This window comes from Schistocerca gregaria, chromosome 8, assembly GCF_023897955.1.
Source record: "Schistocerca gregaria isolate iqSchGreg1 chromosome 8, iqSchGreg1.2, whole genome shotgun sequence".
Taxonomy (NCBI): Eukaryota; Metazoa; Arthropoda; class Insecta; order Orthoptera; family Acrididae; genus Schistocerca; species Schistocerca gregaria.
This window is the reverse complement of record NC_064927.1, coordinates 406,647,537-406,667,823: the sequence shown is the minus strand read 5'-3', so window position 1 is coordinate 406,667,823 and position 20,287 is coordinate 406,647,537. Positions and strand designations below refer to the sequence as shown.

Genomic DNA, 20,287 nt, shown 5'->3' with positions numbered 1-20,287 from the left:
CACTAATTACCTCCTCTGTACTCTTTACTTTTCTCATGATTTTTGTGCAAATTTTTCTATATACTTCCAACTTCCTGTTTTTTTCTGTGCTTGTCTTCCTTCTTTCTCTTGTTTTTCCCCCTCTAATTTTGTTTTGCCACTCCCCTCATCACTAATACACCAAACCCTCCTCTGTTGACATGATGAATCTCATCACATATTTTATTTGGTCCTTTCAAAAATGTGCTTTTCCTCTATCAAAACTAATGTCTCACATTCTGTTACTCCTAACCCTCCTCTCTTGACATGATGACTCTCATCACATATTTTGTATGGTCTTTTCAAAAATGTGCTTTTGCTCTATCAAAACTAAGGTCTCACATTCTGTTTCCTGGAATCTGCAGTTATCCTAACATTTAAAGTCCTTACTTCTGGATGTTATTCAACTCCACCCCCTTCTTTTACAGTTCCAAGTGCAGCAATCTCTTGCAATTAACCAGCTAATCTGTGACCTATATGTCTTATTTGCCATTTTCCACTCCACCAGATTTCTCACCTTCATAATTCTGTAGTAATCTGCCCTTTATGTTTCCTTGGATGGTATCATCTGCCAAGCTAAATTCAAACTGCAGCAGGTCAGAGTTCACCTCAAGAAGCTGTTCTAAGTGGTATTTTCCTTCCTGTCACTCTCCAGCTCCATAAATAACCACACTATCAACCACCACTCCTCTCTGACAAACTGAGCTTTGCTAACCTTATTAACATATCCTGGACTTCACCACAGACTTACAGATCATAAGAACCAGCCACATAAGTACAATATTCACAGTCTTTTATTTAAGGCACTCTTCCCTCCTGACTTGTCTGTACTGTCCAAAGATATCACTTTCAGCTCAAAATCTGCTGTTTTGGTGAAGATCCTACTTTTCTTCATGCTGGATTGAAGAAGGATGGTGTAGGTTATCTTCAATCAGAAAAAATTCCCAACAATTAGTAATAAAATGATATTTATTAAATACAAAGAAATACTCAACTTAAATGATGCTTCTTAGGTGTTTGAAATTATTACAAGTCCTCTAAAATATTAAAATCCTGTCACTGTTCCTCTGAGTGATGCCTACATAGAGTCCAGAGCTGGCCCACGATGACTATGTAGCCTAAGTATCAGACACAATGGACTAACACTGCAGCTTGTACACATGTCAGTAACTGGAGACTGTACAAAACTCAGTGCACTGAAGAGAACTGTCTGCCTTTGCTCAGTGCTCCAGTATTTAATGAGGCATCAACCAGTCACTATCCACATATGTGATGCCCATGGGTCGGCAGCTGCTGCCCCTGATGAACCTTGGTATAGTTTGTACTGCCAACCCATATAGCTACTGCATTATGAATGTTTTTGAGTGTTGTTTATCTATTGTGGTGTGGTATAGTGTGCTGCAATGCTCAATGTTTGACCTGTCACGGCTCACCTGTTGAGGGGGGGACCGAGCCGCTTGTGTCCGGCCCCATATGACTTGGCTCAGTCACGTACTAGCCCCATGTCTGTTGTCTGGATTCCAGACATGTGGATAACCGAGCATGACTGGTCACTGCTGATGTCTCACCTTGCCTCTCCCCAAGTCGCTGCACTGTACTGTAAAAATCCAATGTCTCTCTCTCTCTCTCTCTCTCTCTCTCTCTCTCTCTCTCTCTCTCTCTCTCTCTCACACACACACACACACACACACACACACACACACACACACACAATGTATTTATCTCTGTTTCTCTCTCTTTTAATACAAAAGCAATGTTACCAAGAACGAGTACATGACACAGCTAAATTCATAAAGCACTGGGAAAGTAAAATGATATTTCAGTACAATCACAGATAGAAGACCAGTCTCATTTCCAAACAGAAGATATATCTTTTCTTTCATTGAGAGGAAAAAGTAAATAAGTGCTGTCCCTGTAATCTAGAAGACAACTATCTTCATAAAGAAAGCATGCAAAGAACATTAAACATTTACAGACATAACTTGCCAGACTTTTCACGTATTTGCAACAGAAACAAAATTATAGTTATTGTTGATCAGCAGTAAATTACTAACGCGTTCCGAATTTAATTGGCTGCAATTAACCAGTTAGTAACATGCTGGCTTTACTAAATCTTCTTTCAATAGGTGTGCTTGTTGCTGGGATACATAAAATACATCTTGCAACTGCAGCCAGGCCTGGCAGATCTGTTTCATGTCTGCTCCACCATTTTAAGATGTCATCATCATCTCCAGGGTGCATTAAAATGTAGAGATCTACTGCATCTGCTGTGGATTATCTGTTGTTCCTCCATTCCTTGAAATGATCTCTCTTTCTGGGTGGTGATGACAAAATACTTTAAGGATCTATCATAATAAACAAAAGAGACAAGTAATACAGAACTGAAGTGGAAATCGTCAAAATGTTCCCATAAAAATTAGGTGTTTTACGTTAATGAAATATTATACAAATTATAAAATTCCCATTTCTCTATAATACACTATCCACTAACTATGCAAAAATGATTATGTTAATGACTGCATGTTGTACCTGTGTAAGTAGCACACATTTGTCACAAATTGCTAAGAATTTCCTGCTTTTCATTTATTTCAAGCATATTAAGATCACGGTAAACAGCCAAAGAAACGTAGCAATTTTATGCCTGGAAGTGATCACAATCTTCTCACAAACAAAAGTCAAGGTTAGATTTTTAATCCTTTGTACCTCCTGTTAAAAAATACATATCTGTTAGTACACATCAATTACTCTAGTTAATTATAAATCTATCGTGTATCATAATGAAACAGTGCTTTTAACTGCAGTAATTACTCACTTGTCAGTCAGTGTCATTGACACTGCAAATTTGTTGCAGTTTGTGAAGCCAAAGAAAAACTAACTGGACTGTCAGTTCTTTTTCACCTTCTAATTCATCTGTGGCCTATTTAACTGGTCTCAGATAAAGCACAATTTATCCTGCAAGCTCGTAATCATATCCTTGCAAGCAGAGTCCTTTTCTGTCACCAAAGCAGCAACTTCTTTATACTGAGTGTGCAAGGATTTCAGCATAGTGTACAAGCTGTTCCAGCATGTGCAGACCTCTTGTTTCAATGATGATTTCAAAGCAGAGCAGAGGCCACTTTTCTTAATGTACCTTACAATGCATTTTGCAGTATTTATTGTTGATGCGATGTTCGGGGCAAGATTTAAGAAGAAGTTATCTTCATCGAAAGTACAACTAAGTGCGGTGTTTACATAATAAACAGCACAAGGACCCTTTCGTGATTTTCCAAAGCCTTTATTACATTGGCACCCTGGTCGGAGACAAAAACAAAACTGTGCAACATGTCCGGCAAAATGTCTGAATCAGCCATCCTCTCTTCAATTTCTTTCATTATGTTTACACCTGTCTTCTTAAAGTCTGGGAATTTTGTTGTAAATAAAACATTGTTCACAAGAGACCAATCTGTGTTAATATAATGTGTTGTAAGCATCAAATAGTGCACCTGATCAGTCCACTGTCGCAGAACATGTTTTTTTAACAACTTCCACAATAACAGAAGGCATTATGCCATTTCATATTGCAACAGCTTGTTCTTTGACATGTCTGCTTATAGTAGAGGGATGTGGCATGACATCTGCCACGTTAACTTCTCCATAATGTGCACCTAGATGTATTAATTTTTTGTGTAGTTCTCTGAAACCTTCACTGGAAACAGCATTAAAAGATCTCATATCTTTAGCACACATTGCAACACACTTTGCTGTAATACTTTTTTATATTACTGCCAGTATCCCTAAAGGAGCTGTATCTTTGTGAGGTTTCTTGCAACTGTTTTTCTTTAAATGTGTGGTTCCTGACTGTAAACACAATAGCGTGGAGCAGTTTATGCATGATACGTACCCAGTAGATGCACTGTTTTCATCTACAACCAACAGAAATGTACTCCATGCTTGGCTTTTTAGACCTTCCCATTTCTTCAATGTGTAAACATTGGTTTCAATCTTATGTCTTACTGCACTGGCTTCCTCACTATACATGGTTACAAAGAGAGACATGCCACAAATGAGAAGTCCATACTGGCTGCAGTCTCACACAGATAATGACACATGTAATGTGTTTGAAGTTATGTGCTACGTATTCGGTCATGGCTTCTGTGCTCAGTCACTAGAACTAGTGCGGGCAGCCTATCCAGTTAGGGTGTGCTTGCCCCATCTCATATTTTGTGCTTGCTTACTTGGTCGTGCAGAACTCTAGTGCGGTACTCTCTGGAATAGTGAGTACCATCACCACACTTCACAAATAGTCCATAATAATCATACACACACTGGAAATATCACTTTGCAACCCAGTCCCAAAACCTTTCCAACAGCAAACACTGAACGCCAGGCCCTTTGTTTCTTAAAAACTGATGACTCCATGATATCCTCCCAGCAAACAAGGTCTCTACTACTGTGGTACTTAATAGATGGGAGTATGTAAGTGTGGGTCTACACCAGCTGTCTGATACCTCTATGTACAGCATGTACCATCAAGATCCCATCCCTGTGACAGAAACTGATCTGCAGTCCCTCCTTAAAACTTCAGGCCTCTCACAAGGATGAACACCTGGATTCATAGAACTTCTCACCCTACCCAAACCATGCACTTCCACTTTTTACCTTCTTCCTGCCACAGGCACCGTGAGCAGTAAATTAACGAGGGGGGAGGTGGGGTTGGGGGTGGGGGGCTCAGTACATCTACATCTACATCTACATCTACATGACTACTCTGCAATTCACATTTAAGTGCTTGGCAGAGGGTTCATCGAACCACAATCATACTATCTCTCTACTATTCCACTCCCGAACAGCGAGCGAGAAAAACGAACACCTAAACCTTTCTGTTCGAGCTCTGATTTCTCTTATTTTATTTTGATGATCATTCCTACCTATGTAGGTTGGGCTCAACAAAATATTTTCGCATTCGGAAGAGAAAGTTGGTGACTGAAATTTCGTAAAAAGCTCTCGCCGCGACGAAAAACGTCTATGCTGTAATGACTTCCATCCCAACTCGTGTATCATATCTGCCACACTCTCTCCCCTATAACGTGATAATACAAAACAAGCTGCCCTTCTTTGCACCCTCTCGATGTCCTCCGTCAATCCCACCTGGTAAGGATCCCACACCGCGCAGCAATATTCTAACAGAGGACGAACGAGTGTAGTGTAAGCTGTCTCTTTAGTGGACTTGTTGCATCTTCTAAGTGTCCTGCCAATGAAACGCAACCTTTGGCTTGCCTTCCCGACAATATTATCTATGTGGTCCTTCCAACTGAAGTTGTTCGTAATTTTAACACCCAGGTACTTAGTTGAATTGACAGCCTTGAGAATTGTACTATTTATCGAGTAATCGAATTCCAAAGGCAGGGTATAGATCACAAGGGGATCCCCTTGAAAGAAGTTGAAAAAATTAGGACCTAAACCCACTTTTGGAAGCATTCTAGATGTCTCAACAATATATTTTAGTAGCAATTAAAACTCCTAAAGTGAGCCAATTTAAGCCTAGATCATAACGTATTTTACCATTACAAAGTATCAAAAAGTTATACAATATTAACATTTAAATTTATCAACAGTGTGTGTACGATTATTATGGATTATGTCATAAACAATTGAGGAAACTATTTCAAATTGTATAGTTTCTCAAAGCAAATTGTGCTTGAATTTCATTGGAAACTAGTTAGGTATCTACACTGCCTCAACAGGTCTTTTTCATTAGTCCACCTCCTTCTCCCCCCTCTTTGTACATCTACTTCTTCACCCTTGTTGTACATCTCCTTAGCCCTCCTCCCTGTCCAGTTGGAAGTTGCTGGTTCTTAGCCCCCCCCCCCCCAAGTATTTGTTTCCAGATAGTAATAGGTTTACCACATTTGGTAGAAACTGATCCAAGGGTTTAGGAGGAGCTTGTAGCCACAGCTTTGCCCAAGTATGCATGTGTCACATATATTTTGTATTTATTTAACCTATTTCACACTTTTTTTTGTACACGTATTTCACCTATATCTATAGCAAATTTCATGATGAAGTTTTAATTTCATGCAGTTCAGACTCTGTGATGATATATTTCCTGGAAAATTGTGTTACACAATGATATAATTTTGCAGGTACATTCATTGGTATATTTGGATACTATGTGCAAAATGTGCTGCAAATAGAGGTTATAGTAAAGATGTAATAAATTAAAAGTCACACATATTGCAACAGTTTTCATGCATCTCACTGTTTATTAGGTCATATCTCCTGAACTATTCTAATATAATTTTGTAGATACATTCAGTAAGATATGTGGGCACTGTACATAAAATTTGTTACGAATAGAGTTAGTAGAAAAGAAGAAACAAATGTAACTGTCTTGCATGATGTGACAGTTTATCAAATATCTTAGGGTTTATGACATCATTTCTCCTGAACTATGTCTTAAACAATTATATAATTTAGCAAGTTTAGTCAGTAGTGTATGTGAATACTGTCAGCAAAACATGTCATAAATACAATTAGTAGTAAAGAAATAATAAATCAAAAAACCATGTCTCATGTGGCAGTTTTGATACATGAACAGCAAAAATGTAGTAGTGATAAAATTTTCTACTTTTATCATTTTGTCAAGCTTATCAACAAGAAAAAGTTTCATAAAGGTTTTAAATTATGTGAACAGTTTGTTCTAAGTCACTATGTGCTCTCATTCTGAAATACTGGATGGATGAAGCCTGCAAATTTGTGCATAATGAGCTACACTACTTTTTCACACCCACAGTCTCCCCTTTCACAGGTAAGTAGTTCTTACCCAACAATGATTCTTTCCAGACAGTAAGCGATATGCATACCATGTTAGGTTGAAATCAGTCCAATGGTTATGATGTGGTGTGTAACATACATAAGTACTTATGTACATTTTAATAATATTTATTTTTACAGTTTAATTTAGTTTAGTCTTCTTCTTCATCATCCTTTCTTCCTAGACTAAAGTCTGTTACCTTCCATACCTGAGGTTCTCAATTGTAATCTACCCCCTCCTTCGTAGTTGCAGCTATTGTCCACAATAAGCGAAGTCTTTTATGAAAAATTTGAGAGGAGTGAAGATTACAATAAACTTTCTAGATTACTTAGCTTTCTATGTAGAGTAGGTCCAGTTCTTCTTGTCTAGGGGTGTGATTCTTGAAGCTTAAATTATCATATTTTAGGTCCTCATGGTTGACTTTATCCAAATAAATTTGAAGATTGTTGCTGCAGAATTTCTGTTGTTCTGTTAATATACATTTTAGTATATCATACAGTCTTTTGAATTTTCACATTAATGGAGCCAAAATTAAATTGTTTGTCCAAAACACATCTGATCACATCAGAGGCATGCTTACTACTACTTCACTCTGTGATAATAATCTTATTCCATAAAGTTTACAATTTTTCTTGACAAATGAATTTCTATTAATTTTGATTATTATTTCGTAAATGAATCCAGAAATAAACCAGTAAACAGTACTAGATTGCATAATAAATAACAGAAAATTTAGATGTTGTAATTTCAAATGTTTCTAAAAAATAATTTTAACTGTACATTCAGAGCTAGTACTTATCAATTGTAACATTGAAAATAAAGTAATTCCTTTTCATAAGTTTTATTGTGAAACATAGCATATTGTGTATAAATTTATACAAGTTTCCAGAAAAGCACTCGAGATAATATTGACCTGTCGAAAATTTGACAAATAATACTGCCATTGACAACTACTATTAAGGAAAAGTAATACTAGAGGAGGATGTCCTGTTACACAGTCCATCCTTTCCTTGGACAGCTGATATTTTTTTTTTTACCAGCTGGTGATTTATTTCTTATGATTTTTGTAATCTGCCATTAATTCATCCTGTCTATGTGCTTGTTCATTCTTTTTTATTTTTCAAACATTGAAAATATTTTTAAAAACAGAAACAAAAAACTATGAAAACAAGGGATAAAAACGTAAGTATTTAAAAAGTCAGAAATGATAAGTGAATCAAGCGAGGTGGCACAGTGGTTAGCACACTGGACTTGCAGTTGGGAGGACAATAGTTCAATCCCACATCCAGCCATCCTGATTTCGGTTTTCCATCATTTCCCTAAACTGCTTCAGGCAAATGCTGGGATGGTTCCTTTGAAAGGGCACAGCCAACTTCCTTCCCTGTCCTTCCCTAATCCAATTAGACTGATGACCTCACTGTTTGGTCTCTTCCCTCAAACAACCCAACCCAACCCTTGATAAGTGAAATATGGTGTGAAGAGTATGAGGCACAATAATTATATAAAGTTCAATCTAAAGTGATTGAAATACATTTCTCCTGTTGTCAACATTGGATATAAATATACTAGCAACATTTATAAAATCTACTTGTTTCAACAACATCTAGGACACACTGCAAACTGTTATGTGAATGAGTTCTTCAGTCATCAAGAGGAATCTACTTCACTGCTTGAGTCGGGGTACACAAGCTCAAGTCTTACTAATGCTTGAACATTAGCAAATAACTCTTGAATTTCTTTTTTCATAGTAACCAAAACATCTTTCATGTCTTTCTGGCATTTTATGTTGTATCATAGACGAAAGAGTTGAAGTTCTGTTTTCAGAGATTTAACATTGATATCCAGACACAGAGCTAGCATGTCATGCTCTTTTTCCTCCATCAACACTTTTTCCAAGAAAACCTGTTTCTTCATCCCAGGTTGATCTAGTATTCAATATTTAAACACTCGCTCAACTGTATCAATGATTCTGATGGGTAAATTGTTAGTTTATTACAAATTTCTTGCAGGGAAGATTCAATGAAAAATAATATACACTAAAGCAGCAAAGAAATTGGTATAGGCATGCATATTCAAATACAGTAATATGTAAACAGGCAGAATGCAGCACTGTGGTCAGAACACCTACATACGACAAGTGTCTGGAACAGTTGTTAGATCATTTACTGCTGCCTCAATGGCAGGTTATCAAGATTTAAGTGACTTTGAATGTGGTGTTATAGTCTGTGCACTAGCAATGGGACACAGCATTTCTGAGATAGTGATGAAGTGGGGATTTTCTCGTATGACCATTTCATGAGCGTACCGTGAATATCAGGTATCGGGTAAAACATCAAATCTCTGACATTGCTGTGCCTATAAAAAGATCCTACAAGAATGGGACCAACAATGACCAAAGAGAATTGTTCCTTGTGACAGAAGTGCAACCCTTCTGCAAATTGTTGCAGATTTTAATGCTGGGCCATCAACGAATGTCAGCATGCAAACCATTCAACAAAAACATCATCGATATGGGGTTTTGGAACTGAAGGCCCACTTGTGTACCCTCGATGAGTGCATGACACAAAGCTTTATGCATCGCCTGGGCCTGTTAACACTGACATTGGACTGTTGACGAGTGGAAATATGTTGCCTGGTCAGATGAAACTCATTTCATGTTGTATCAAGCAGATGGACAAGTACATGGGTATGAAGACAGCCTCATGAATCCATGAACCCAGCAGGTTACCAGGGGACAGTTCAAGCTGGTGGAGACTTTGTAATGGTGTGAGGCATGTGCAGGTGGAGTGATATGGGACGTCTGATACATCTAGATACAACTCAGACAGGTGACACATATACAGGGTGTTTCAAAAATGACCAGTATATTTGAAACGGCAATACAAACTAAACGAGCAGTGATAGAAATACACTGTTTGTTGCAATATGCTTGGACAACAGTACATTTTCAGGCAGACAAACTTTCTAAATTACAGTAGTTACAATTGTCACCAACAGATGGCACTGCAATCTGGGAAACTCTATAGTACGATATTTTCCACATATCCACCATGCATAGCAATAATATGGCGTAGTCTCTGAATGAAATTACCTGAAACCTTTGACAACGTGTCTGGCGGAATGGCTTCACATGCAGATGAGATGTACTGCTTCAGCTGTTCATTTGTTTCTGGATTCTGGCGGTACACCTGGTCTTTCAAGTGTCCCCACAGAAAGAAGTCACAGGGGTTCATGTCTGGCGAATAGGGAGGCCAATCCACGCCGCCTCCTGTATGTTTTGGATAGCCCAAAGCAATCACACGATCATCGAAATATTCATTCAGGAAATTAAAGACATCGGCTGTGCGATGTGGCCGGGCACCATCTTGCATAAACCATGAGATGTTCGCAGTGTCATCTAAGGCAGTTTGTACCGCCAAAAATTCACGAAGAATGTCCAGATAGCATGATGCAGTAATCATTTCAGATCTGAAAAATGGGCCAATGATTCCTTTGGAAGAAATGGCGGCCCAGACCAGTACTTTTTGAGGATGCAGGGACGATGGGACTGCAACATGGGGCTTTTCGGTTCCCCATATGCGCCAGATCTGTTTATTGACGAAGCCGTCCAGGTAAAAATAAGCTTCGTCAGTAAACCAAATGCTGCCCACATGCATATCGCCGTCATCAATCCTGTGCACTATATCGTTAGCGAATGTCTCTTGTGCAGCAATAGTAGTGGCGCCGAAGGGTTGCCACGTTTGAATTTTGTATGGATAGAGGTGTAAACTTTGGCGCATGAGATGATACGTGGACGTTGGCATCATTTGGACTGCAGCTGCAACACGGCGAACGGAAACCCGAGGCCGCTGTTGGATCAACTGCTGCACTAGCTGCGCGTTGCCCTCTGTGGTTGCAGTACGCGGTCGCCCTACCTTTCCAGCACGTTCATCCGTCACGTTCCCAGTCCGTTGAAATTTTTCAAACAGATCCTTTATTGTATCGCTTTTTGGTCCTTTGGTTACATTAAACTTCCGTTGAAAACTTCGTCTTGTTGCAACAACACTGTGTTCTAGGCAGTGGAATTCCAACACCAGAAAAATCCTCTGTTCTAAGGAATAAACCATGTTGTCCACAGCACACTTGCACGTTGTGAACAGCACACGCTTACAGCAGAAAGACGGCGTACAGAATGGCGCACCCACAGACTGCGTTGTCTTCTATATCTTTCACATCACTTGCAACTCCATCTGTTGTTGAAAATTGTAACTACTGTAATTTCGAAAGTTTGTCCGCCTGAAAATGTACTGTTGTCCCAAGCATATTGCAACAAACGGTGTATTTCTATCGCTGCTCGTTTAGTTTTTATTGCCGTTTCAAATATACCGGTCATTTTTGAAACACCCTGTATATGCATGCTCTCTGATCATCTCCATCCATTCAGGTCCATTGTGCATTCCAGACTTGGGCAATTCCAGCAGAACACTGCAACATCCCACATGTCCAGAATTGCTACAGAGTGGCTCCGTGAATACTCTTCAGTAATTGATTTCAGACAGAATGTGATCACCTTCAGACAATTGTGCAGCATGATGATGGGTGGCAGCAGTGAACAGAACAGGTACCTTGGGTGTACAGATGTCAGCTGTGAACATACAATACCTGCTTGACCATTGATATTCTCCATTATAAATGTCCTCACAGTTACTGAAACCATTCTTAAATTCCATTGAACAAGGCCCTCTAATACACTGTGGTGGTAAAATTGAGTGAACTGGAATACACTTTGTTGTAATAAATATTTACTTATCATAATTCCTTTCCAATAAATAAATAAAACAAACATTATCTTAACCAACGTGCTCACCTAATTCAATACCTATTATATCCGTAATCAACTTTAGACTTACCAATAACTACTTTGCCTTTGAAGGGCAAATGTACAAACTGACTAGGTGGGTGGCCATGCAAACCAGGATGACTCTTTCCAATGCCGACCTTTACATTAGTTGCTTGGAGGGAGCTTTCCTGGGATCCATAAGCCTTCATCCCTGGTTTGGTTTAGTTACATGGACGACATATTTGTCTACAGACTCATAATGAGGCTAACCTGTTAAAATTTTTAAAATTGCTAAATACATTCTCCCATTTAAAGTTCACATGGTCCTATCCCAAATCCCATGCCAGTTTCTTTGATGTTGACATTCTCACTGGGTATCAGCTATTCACTTCCATTCACATTAAACCTACCACCAAACAACAGTACTTACATTTTGACAGTTGCTATCCTTTCCATGTCAAATGTTCCCTCCCATACAGTCTTGGCATTTGAGACAAGAGTATTCATTCAGATGCAGGCTCTTTACAACAGTACATCACCAGCCTAACCTCAGCCTTCACTGCATGTAATTACCTCACCACCTAGTTCAAAAGCAGATTTTTTAGGCCCTCATATCTAATATTTGTACTGCTGATCCCTCCAAGAGTATACCTCTCATTACTCCGAATATTGTAGTCTTGAAATTTTTAATCAACTACTTTGACAAAGCTATGACTTCCTAAAATCTTGCCCTGAAGTGAGGTCCATTTTGCCTGACATTTTGCCTACAACACCTAGAATAACTTTGCAGCATTGCTCCAATTTCCACAAAATCCTTGTCGTACACTATGTTCCTTTTGCACCAGTTTTACTACCCAGCAGTTCCTACCCCTGTGGCCATCCCACTGTAAGACTTAGACTCTTCTGTCTTCAGCTATTCCAGCTCTGTAGCTGACAAAACATACACTATCAAAGGAAGAGCCATTCGTGAAACAACACTTCACATACCAGGTATTATGTAAACACTGTTCAGACTTTCACTTTGGTATGATTCCATCAAGTTATCAGTTAGGATGAATGAACATGGTCAGAGGGCATATACTGGCAACACACATTATCCTGTTGCAGAGCATGCTCTACGACATGACAGTCATGACCTCGGTGCATGTTTCATCAAACGTGCCATCTGGATTCTTCCCCCAGGAACCAGTTTCTGAGAACACTGCAGGTGGGAACTGGCATTACAATATGTCATTGGTTCTCGCTACCCTCTTGGCCTTAATTTATGTTAATTTCCACAGTCTCAGCATTTCTTCTCAGTAACTATCCCTTTCTTCACATCATTTTAGTTTCCTATTTTGCTTGTTTCCTGACCTGATTATTTTCTTCCTACCCTCCACCTCTACAACATAAAGTGCACTTAGCTTTCTGCTGTTATTAAGCCTTGCACAGTGTTTTGCAGTGATCTGTGTCTTGATTGTTACCCCATCTTCCTCCTTTAAGCTCTCAGGTTTTCAAACCTCATCTAGTGCAGTCGCCAACAATCAGTATTTCCTTCTCATTTCATGTGGGATAACTCTCCCATGACCCATGGATCTGGACAGCTTTTCCAAACTCTCCCCATTTCCTAAACCTTGCCAGTTCATTTCTCTTATCTCTCTTCCATCCTCTTCAACTCTTCTGCCCAAAGAAGGAGCCACTGGCTCCAAATGCTTACACTTTATTTGACCTTTATATATGTTTTCTCCAGTCATTGCTTGGTGAGTAGATTTATTATCTATTCAGTTATATTATATTTCCATAATTTAATTTACTATAGTCTGATCATCAGATAGCTAACATACCTAAAAACTGAGTGTGATAAGTATTGTAAGTGTTAATCCGGAATCAGAGGATGCTTTAAGGAAAGGAGCCAAAGTGTCGAGTTCAACATGCCATGTTACATGCTACAACCACTACAGCAGGAGTTTTCTGACGCTCTGCTTCATCCCACGCTTTGGTGTGGGTGAGCACATGTTTTTCAACGATTGTTACCTATGTTTTCTGTTCCGTTTTATATTCCTGTTCTGGGATTTTTCTTGACACCCGTCTCACTATGTTACTGAACGGGCACTGAAGACCTTGCTGTCGTGTGCCCAAAACCCCTCTACAACTACTACTACTACTACTACTGCAGGAGTTGTTGCAGTTCACACAGGCTTCTTTTATTGACTCTCTGTCTCTCTCTCTCTCTCTATCTCTCTCTCTCTCTCTCTATCTCTCTCTCTCTCTCTCTCTCTCTCTCTCTCTCAGTGAGCTTCTTGACTGCACTTGGAAGAGTTTTGCCTGTTGGGATAACTTCACACTTTTTCCATATTGTTTCTCTTTCTGTCTCATTTTCCGTGGTTTGCTCATCCTCCCTCTCTCTGGTTACACCATCTCAGCCAACCACTCCACAGTTGTGTCATTGTATTAGGATAAAGTGTAGCCCTCACCCTCCCACTTTGTGGGTATGGCAGGGGAGGGGAGACGAGAGGTCAGGAGAGAGGCTTAACTCCATGGTTATGTGTCTATCTATTGCACAATGATTTCTTTATATGTTGAATGTTTGTGTTTTCTGATATGATTTTTACTATTCCAGGTGGAATTTTGCAGTATCTTTATAAGTAAAAATATTCACTGATAATTTCATTATTAACAGTAGTAACAAGTTGTCATTTAATATAGCAACTATCAACGGTGCTAAGATGTGTCTGAAAATGCTGTGCACTGCAACTCGTGATGTCCAAGTAATCTTTTCCATACTACCTTGAACAGCAGACACAAGTTCAAAGCACATACTGTCAAATCATGTGGCTGCCTTCTTAAATATTTATGAGAAACCACTGTTAACTTTAAATGTGAAAATTTTAAGTTAAGTTTGAAAATACTACAACCAACCACATTTATGCAATACCATGCATCCTTTGGACATGCACGCATCATAATCAGAATAACGCAAGCATGCAATATCATATTGAGCTTCTGATACCAGGCAAGTGACTTTCAAGTACTACGTCTGACCTGTATGGGAACATACCTATGAGCACAGGTAGTAGGAACATGGTTGATGACATATGGAAGTTTGGGTCTGGCCATGAGTCATGCATGGATAGGCAAATGGCTAGGCAACTGCTCGCAATAAGTGGGAAATCCAGGTTCGAGTTCTGGTCCACCACAAATTGTCATTGTCATCATTCCAGTCTACAACTGATGGTCATCCTTATTCTCAATTGTGAATTCATTCAATGCAGCCACATCTATTGTTCTTAACATGATGTGGAAAGAGAAAACAGAAATTTGTATTTTCAAATTGGTCTCAGAACCGATTTTAGGTAATATGATGATAAAAAATGTAAATCTTATGCTTAACAGGATCTGAGGCATATATCTCTGCACCTTTTAAAGATGGAAAAAAGTAAAAGACTGATACTAGGCAGTACATTAGTAAAATAAAGCCAGCAGTGGACTACACCAAGATGTAGGCTTACATCAGTGAGAAACAGAGAAGTGAATCTTGAATAGAAAAACTGACTTATAGAGGCAATGAATAGTACTAAATAGTGGTAAAAGTTCTATACAAAGTTAAAAAACTAGAGAGGATGTGTTCAACTCTTCATCAATCCAATGAAAGTGAAGATGATCTGATGAATACTTCAGAAAGATTCTGCAGAATGTCTAAATCTATTTTCACAAACAATACAATCAGAAAATCTTAAAGCGCACAAATAATTACATAATAAAATCATAAACATTTCAATTTATTACTGAAATCTGTGTGTTTCAATGAATGTTACAGAAGTCAGGTGGAAAAATATGTTGGAAAACAAATATAGAGGGTAAGAACAAAGCAAGTACTTGGTGCTGATTATGCGCAAATATTGTCTTAAATTTATCATTATGTCCTTTCTTCTGTGCAGGTATTTGGTGCTAGAACATGTATCTGGTGGAGAACTGTTTGATTATCTGGTGAAGAAAGGTCGTCTGACTCCAAAGGAAGCAAGGAGATTTTTCCGTCAGATAATTTCTGCCCTTGACTTCTGCCACAGCCATTCTATCTGGTGAGGAAAGCATAAATCAATGTTTTCAAGTAATAAAATTCATAAGTCTTATGCTTGTAAAGAGTAACATCTCTATATACATGGTGTTTCAAAATGAATATACAGGTTTTAAGGCTTTGTTGCATTTATTATGTTCAACTTACGATTATAAATAATACATCAAATTAAAGAGCAACTCAAACAGTTTTGTTTTTGTACCCACATGCAAAGGGAAGAGAATGGAAGGATCCAAGAGTGACCGAAGAACGTGCTGAATGAGTGAGACCTTTTCACACATAGCCCCAAGAAATCAGTTCAGATGGGTAGTTGTGGTATAGCATTTCCAATGATGTCTGTGTGGAGACTTTTGTTTTTAGGAGATGTTTGCAACTATGTCCTTATCATTTGCAGTTGTTACAAGCTCTAAAGCTTACAGTGTATAATTTACATGCCAACTTTGCAAAACAAAACTTTGCTGCATGTCAATGAAGATCTTCAGTGATGAATTGACATTTTATGTAAGTGGAAATGTGAACACATGTAATATGTGCGTCTGGGGAGTCAACAAATCCCCACGAGATGGTACAGTTGGAACAGGACTACCTTAAGCTGAATTTTTCTCTCATATGCCAGTGGAAAGTTTGAGCCATTCTTTTTCCATGCAGCAACTGTAACTGGTGCTTCTTATCTTAATGCACTAGAGTTTGGCCCTTTTCCTGAACTGGAAGAAGCTAACCACAGAACTTGATTTGGTAGCAGGATGTGTGCCTTCTCACTGGCATAACTCAATGCATGATTGGTTAAACGACTTTGTTCCTTACCACTAGATTTGCTGCAAGGGGCCAAATGACAGAGCTTGTTTTGCATGACCTCCATCTTCACACACACAAACTGACTCAATGTGACTTTTACATTTGGTGATTCATAAAGAATGTTGTGTATGTTTCTCCGCTACCAGCTAAGCCACCCAACTTTAGAAACAGCATCGTTGCAACAGTATACTGGACCCACTGATCAAGGTTTGGGAAGAGCTCCCATACTGATTCAATGTCAGATGAATGGTGGCCTCATTGAACTATTTTAGCTGTTCTTTCATTTGATGTTTTATTTATAACTGTAGGTTTAATGAAATAAATGCTACAAAGGTTTAGAATCTGTACATTCATTTTGAAATGCCCTGTATATTTGGACACACATTCTCTCCATTTTTTTCCTAAGTGTCTCTTAGTTGTTGATGGTAATCAGTCTTAGGAATAAGATTAAGAAGAAGATAATCTACAAAATGCCAATAAATTTTGGCTATACCCAACTTCGAAGAATTTCTTCTCATAGATTTGGATTCATGTGTAAGTTCATAGCATTTTTGTTTTGATTGATGTATTGTGGTTGCTTTTTGTTTATTTATCAGTTTTCTATTTGTACTTTACTGTTGCTATTTGAGTCTACATATTGTCTTTCGGAGATAGTCATTGGAGCTGTGCACACTAGAAAATTGGAGTGCCAAATGGAGAAACTGGAACATTTACAACAAACACTTTTGTTTGAGTTCATAGAGGAGTGACAAGGTGACCTGAAAGATTTGTGTCTTACATTGGATAATGCCGTTGGACAGAGCAAGGCAAGAAAATGGCTTTCCTATTTTAACAAGGATCGTTTTGACTTTAGTGACGCTCTACATTCAAGAAGATCTTTGGAGTTTGGTGAAGATCGTTTAAGTGCATTAATCCACTAAGCTCCATATCACTTTACTCAGTAACTGGCAGATGTGATGAAATGTGATCATTCCACCATTGTGTGACATTTGCATGCAACAGATGCTGTTGTAAATAGTGAAAGAGAATGTATTATTGATGACTAAAGTCTCTGATATGTGTATCTGTTGTGTTTATTAATGTTAAGGAAAAGTATTATGAAATTATTCACCAACCTAGTGTATTCAGTATCCAAGGGGGTTGCATTGTAAATTATTACTTGCAGTGTAATGTATCACAAAGACTCAATTATACTGTTTGGGTCATAATGAGACATCTGTCTGTTCTTTTTTATAAGTTTCTTGGATAAATTTGTCTCCTTGTTTGGTGCAGAACACACTCACAACATTGTCTTACTGCTATCTTCTACTGCAAAATTTTGTGGGATATTAATCCACAAAATCTCAAACAGATGTGATGACATTTGATGTTCTTGATTTGTGGTGGCACATATTGCAACATTTTATTGCTCACTGGTTCAAATTTTTTCTGTCAATTCATCTACCAGTGGTTCTAATTAAAGTACAGTTACACACAGAGGTCCAATGTGGGCTGTAATTATCATATGGTAGTGAAGCTTGGTGGATATGCTGATGTGTTAATGTGGAATCAATGTATGCTAGAAAAAAATATTTCCAATTTTGGCCACCAGGTGCAAGTCTTGCTGTGTATAGCATCTCATTGACATATCCTGGCACATATTAAACAAATTGTGAAAGCAGCATTAATAATAAAATCAAAATTATGACCTTCTAATCTGTTTGACCTTTCTGCCCATGATCCATTGCTAATCCACTATGTATGGAACCAGTTCTACACTTTTTCCTGCATTCAAAGTGCCACACAACAGTTGTGGCTCCTTTTTGTCAGTTATGATAGGGTCCAAGTCCTGTGTTTGCTCTTACATGATATAGTCCTAATATTTCTACTAAAGTTTTGTGGTCTATCCAGGCAAAGGCTGTTGTTAGACCCTTAAATACCCCTACACATTTATTTTTAGAGTCTTAGTTTGGTTAAGATACTCTCAGTGAGATCAATGACTCCATTGACCTCTTGGGTGCCAAATTGGTTCTTCAAATTGGTTAATTGAAATTTCATTAGAAATCCAATGAATCTCTGTGCATAAGGTCATTTTCAATATGATTGGCAAAAGAGCTGTGGATCTATAATTTTTTGGTTTGTATTCATTTCCCTTTGTATGAACTGGTTTTATCAAGGCTGTCTTTAACAAATTTGAAAAAATTCCTTCCAGGAATGACCTGTTGATTAAGTGTGTAAAATGTTATTTGTTTTCCTATGTTTAATTTCTATAGATAGTATTCTGTCAGTACCCCCCCCCCCCCATATATATATATATATATATATATATATATATATATATATATATATATATTAAAAACAAAGATTCCAGACTTACCAATCGGGAAAGTGCCAGTAGATACGCACAATAAATAAAACACACAAACACGCACACAGAATTTCGGGTTTCGCAACAGGCGGCTGCTTCATCAGGAAAGAGGGAAGGAAAAGGAAAGATGAAAGGATGTGGGTTTTAAGGGAGAGGGTAAGGAGTCATTCCAATCCCAGGAGTGGAAAGACTTACCTTAGGGGGAAAAAAGAATAGGTATATACTCGTGCACACACACATATCCATCCATACATACACAGACACAAGCAGACATATTTAAAGGCAAAGAGTATGGGCAGAGATGTAAGTCAAGGCGGAAGTGTGGAGGCAAAGATGATGTTGAATGACAGGTGAGGTATGAGTGGCAGCAACTTGAAATTAGCGGAGGTTGAGGCCTGGTAGATAACGAGAAGAGAGGATATATTGAAGGGCAAGTTCCCAACTCCGGAGTTCGGATAGGTTGGTGTTGGTGGGAAGTATCCAGATAACTCGGACGGTGTAACACTGTGCCAAGATGTGCTGGCCGTGGACCAAGGCATGTTTAGCCACAGGGTGATCCTAATTACCAACAAACACTGTCTGCCTCTGTCCATTCATGCGAATGGACAGTTTGTTGCCGGTCATTCCCACATAGAAAGCGTCACAGTGTAGGCAGGTCAGTTGGTAAATCACGTGGGTGCTTTCACATGTGGCTCTGCCTTTGATTGTGTACAGCTTCCGGGTTACAGGACTGGAGTAGGTGGTGGTGGGAGGGTGCATAGGACAGGTTTTACACCAGGGGCGGTTACAAGGGTAGGAGCCAGAGGGTAGGGAAGGTTTGTGAATTTTAGGAAGTAGGTAGAAGGTAGGAGTGCAAGGTGTCGGTGGGGTCAGGAGTTTGATGGAGTCAGGTGAAAGGTTTTGTAGGGGGCCTAATGTTCTGAGGATTCCTTGAAGCTCCGCCTGGACATCAGGAATGGGATTACCTTGGTAAACTTTCTGTGTAGATTTCTCTGAAAGCTGACGCAGTCCCTCAGCCACATACTCCCAACAATCAAGTACCACGGTAGTGGAACCCTTGTCAGCCGGAAGAATGATGATGGATTGGTCAGCTTTCAGATCATGGATAGCCTGGGCTTCGGCTGTGGTGATGTTGGGAGTAGGATTAAGGTTTTTCAAGAAAGACTGAGAGGCAAGGCTACCACCCTGCCTAAAACGTCTTTCCTCATCACCTTAGCCAGCTTCATCCTGACCCACAACTTCTTCACTTTTGAAGGCCAGACATACCAACAATTAAAGGGAACAGCCATGGGTACCAGGATGGCCCCCTCGTATGCCAACCTATTTATGGGTCGCTTAGAGGAAGCCTACTTGGTTACCCAAGCCTGCCAACCCAAAGTTTGGTACAGATTTATTGATGACATCTTCATGATCTGGACTCACAGTGAAGAACAACTCCAGAATTTCCTCTCCAACCTCAAC

The 20,287-nt window shown here is 38.9% G+C and overlaps 1 protein-coding gene across 2 annotated transcripts in view; it reads left to right on the top strand.

Moving 5' to 3' along the window:
- The window catches only part of LOC126284412 (serine/threonine-protein kinase BRSK2), a 1,848,446-nt gene that overhangs the window by 1,669,218 nt on the left and 158,941 nt on the right, over nucleotides 1-20,287 (top strand). For both annotated transcript variants that reach the window (XM_049983324.1, XM_049983325.1), the window contains one exon: nucleotides 15,548-15,688. In XM_049983324.1, the coding sequence (XP_049839281.1) occupies nucleotides 15,548-15,688 (141 nt within the window). The remainder of the gene's footprint in view (nucleotides 1-15,547; nucleotides 15,689-20,287) is intronic.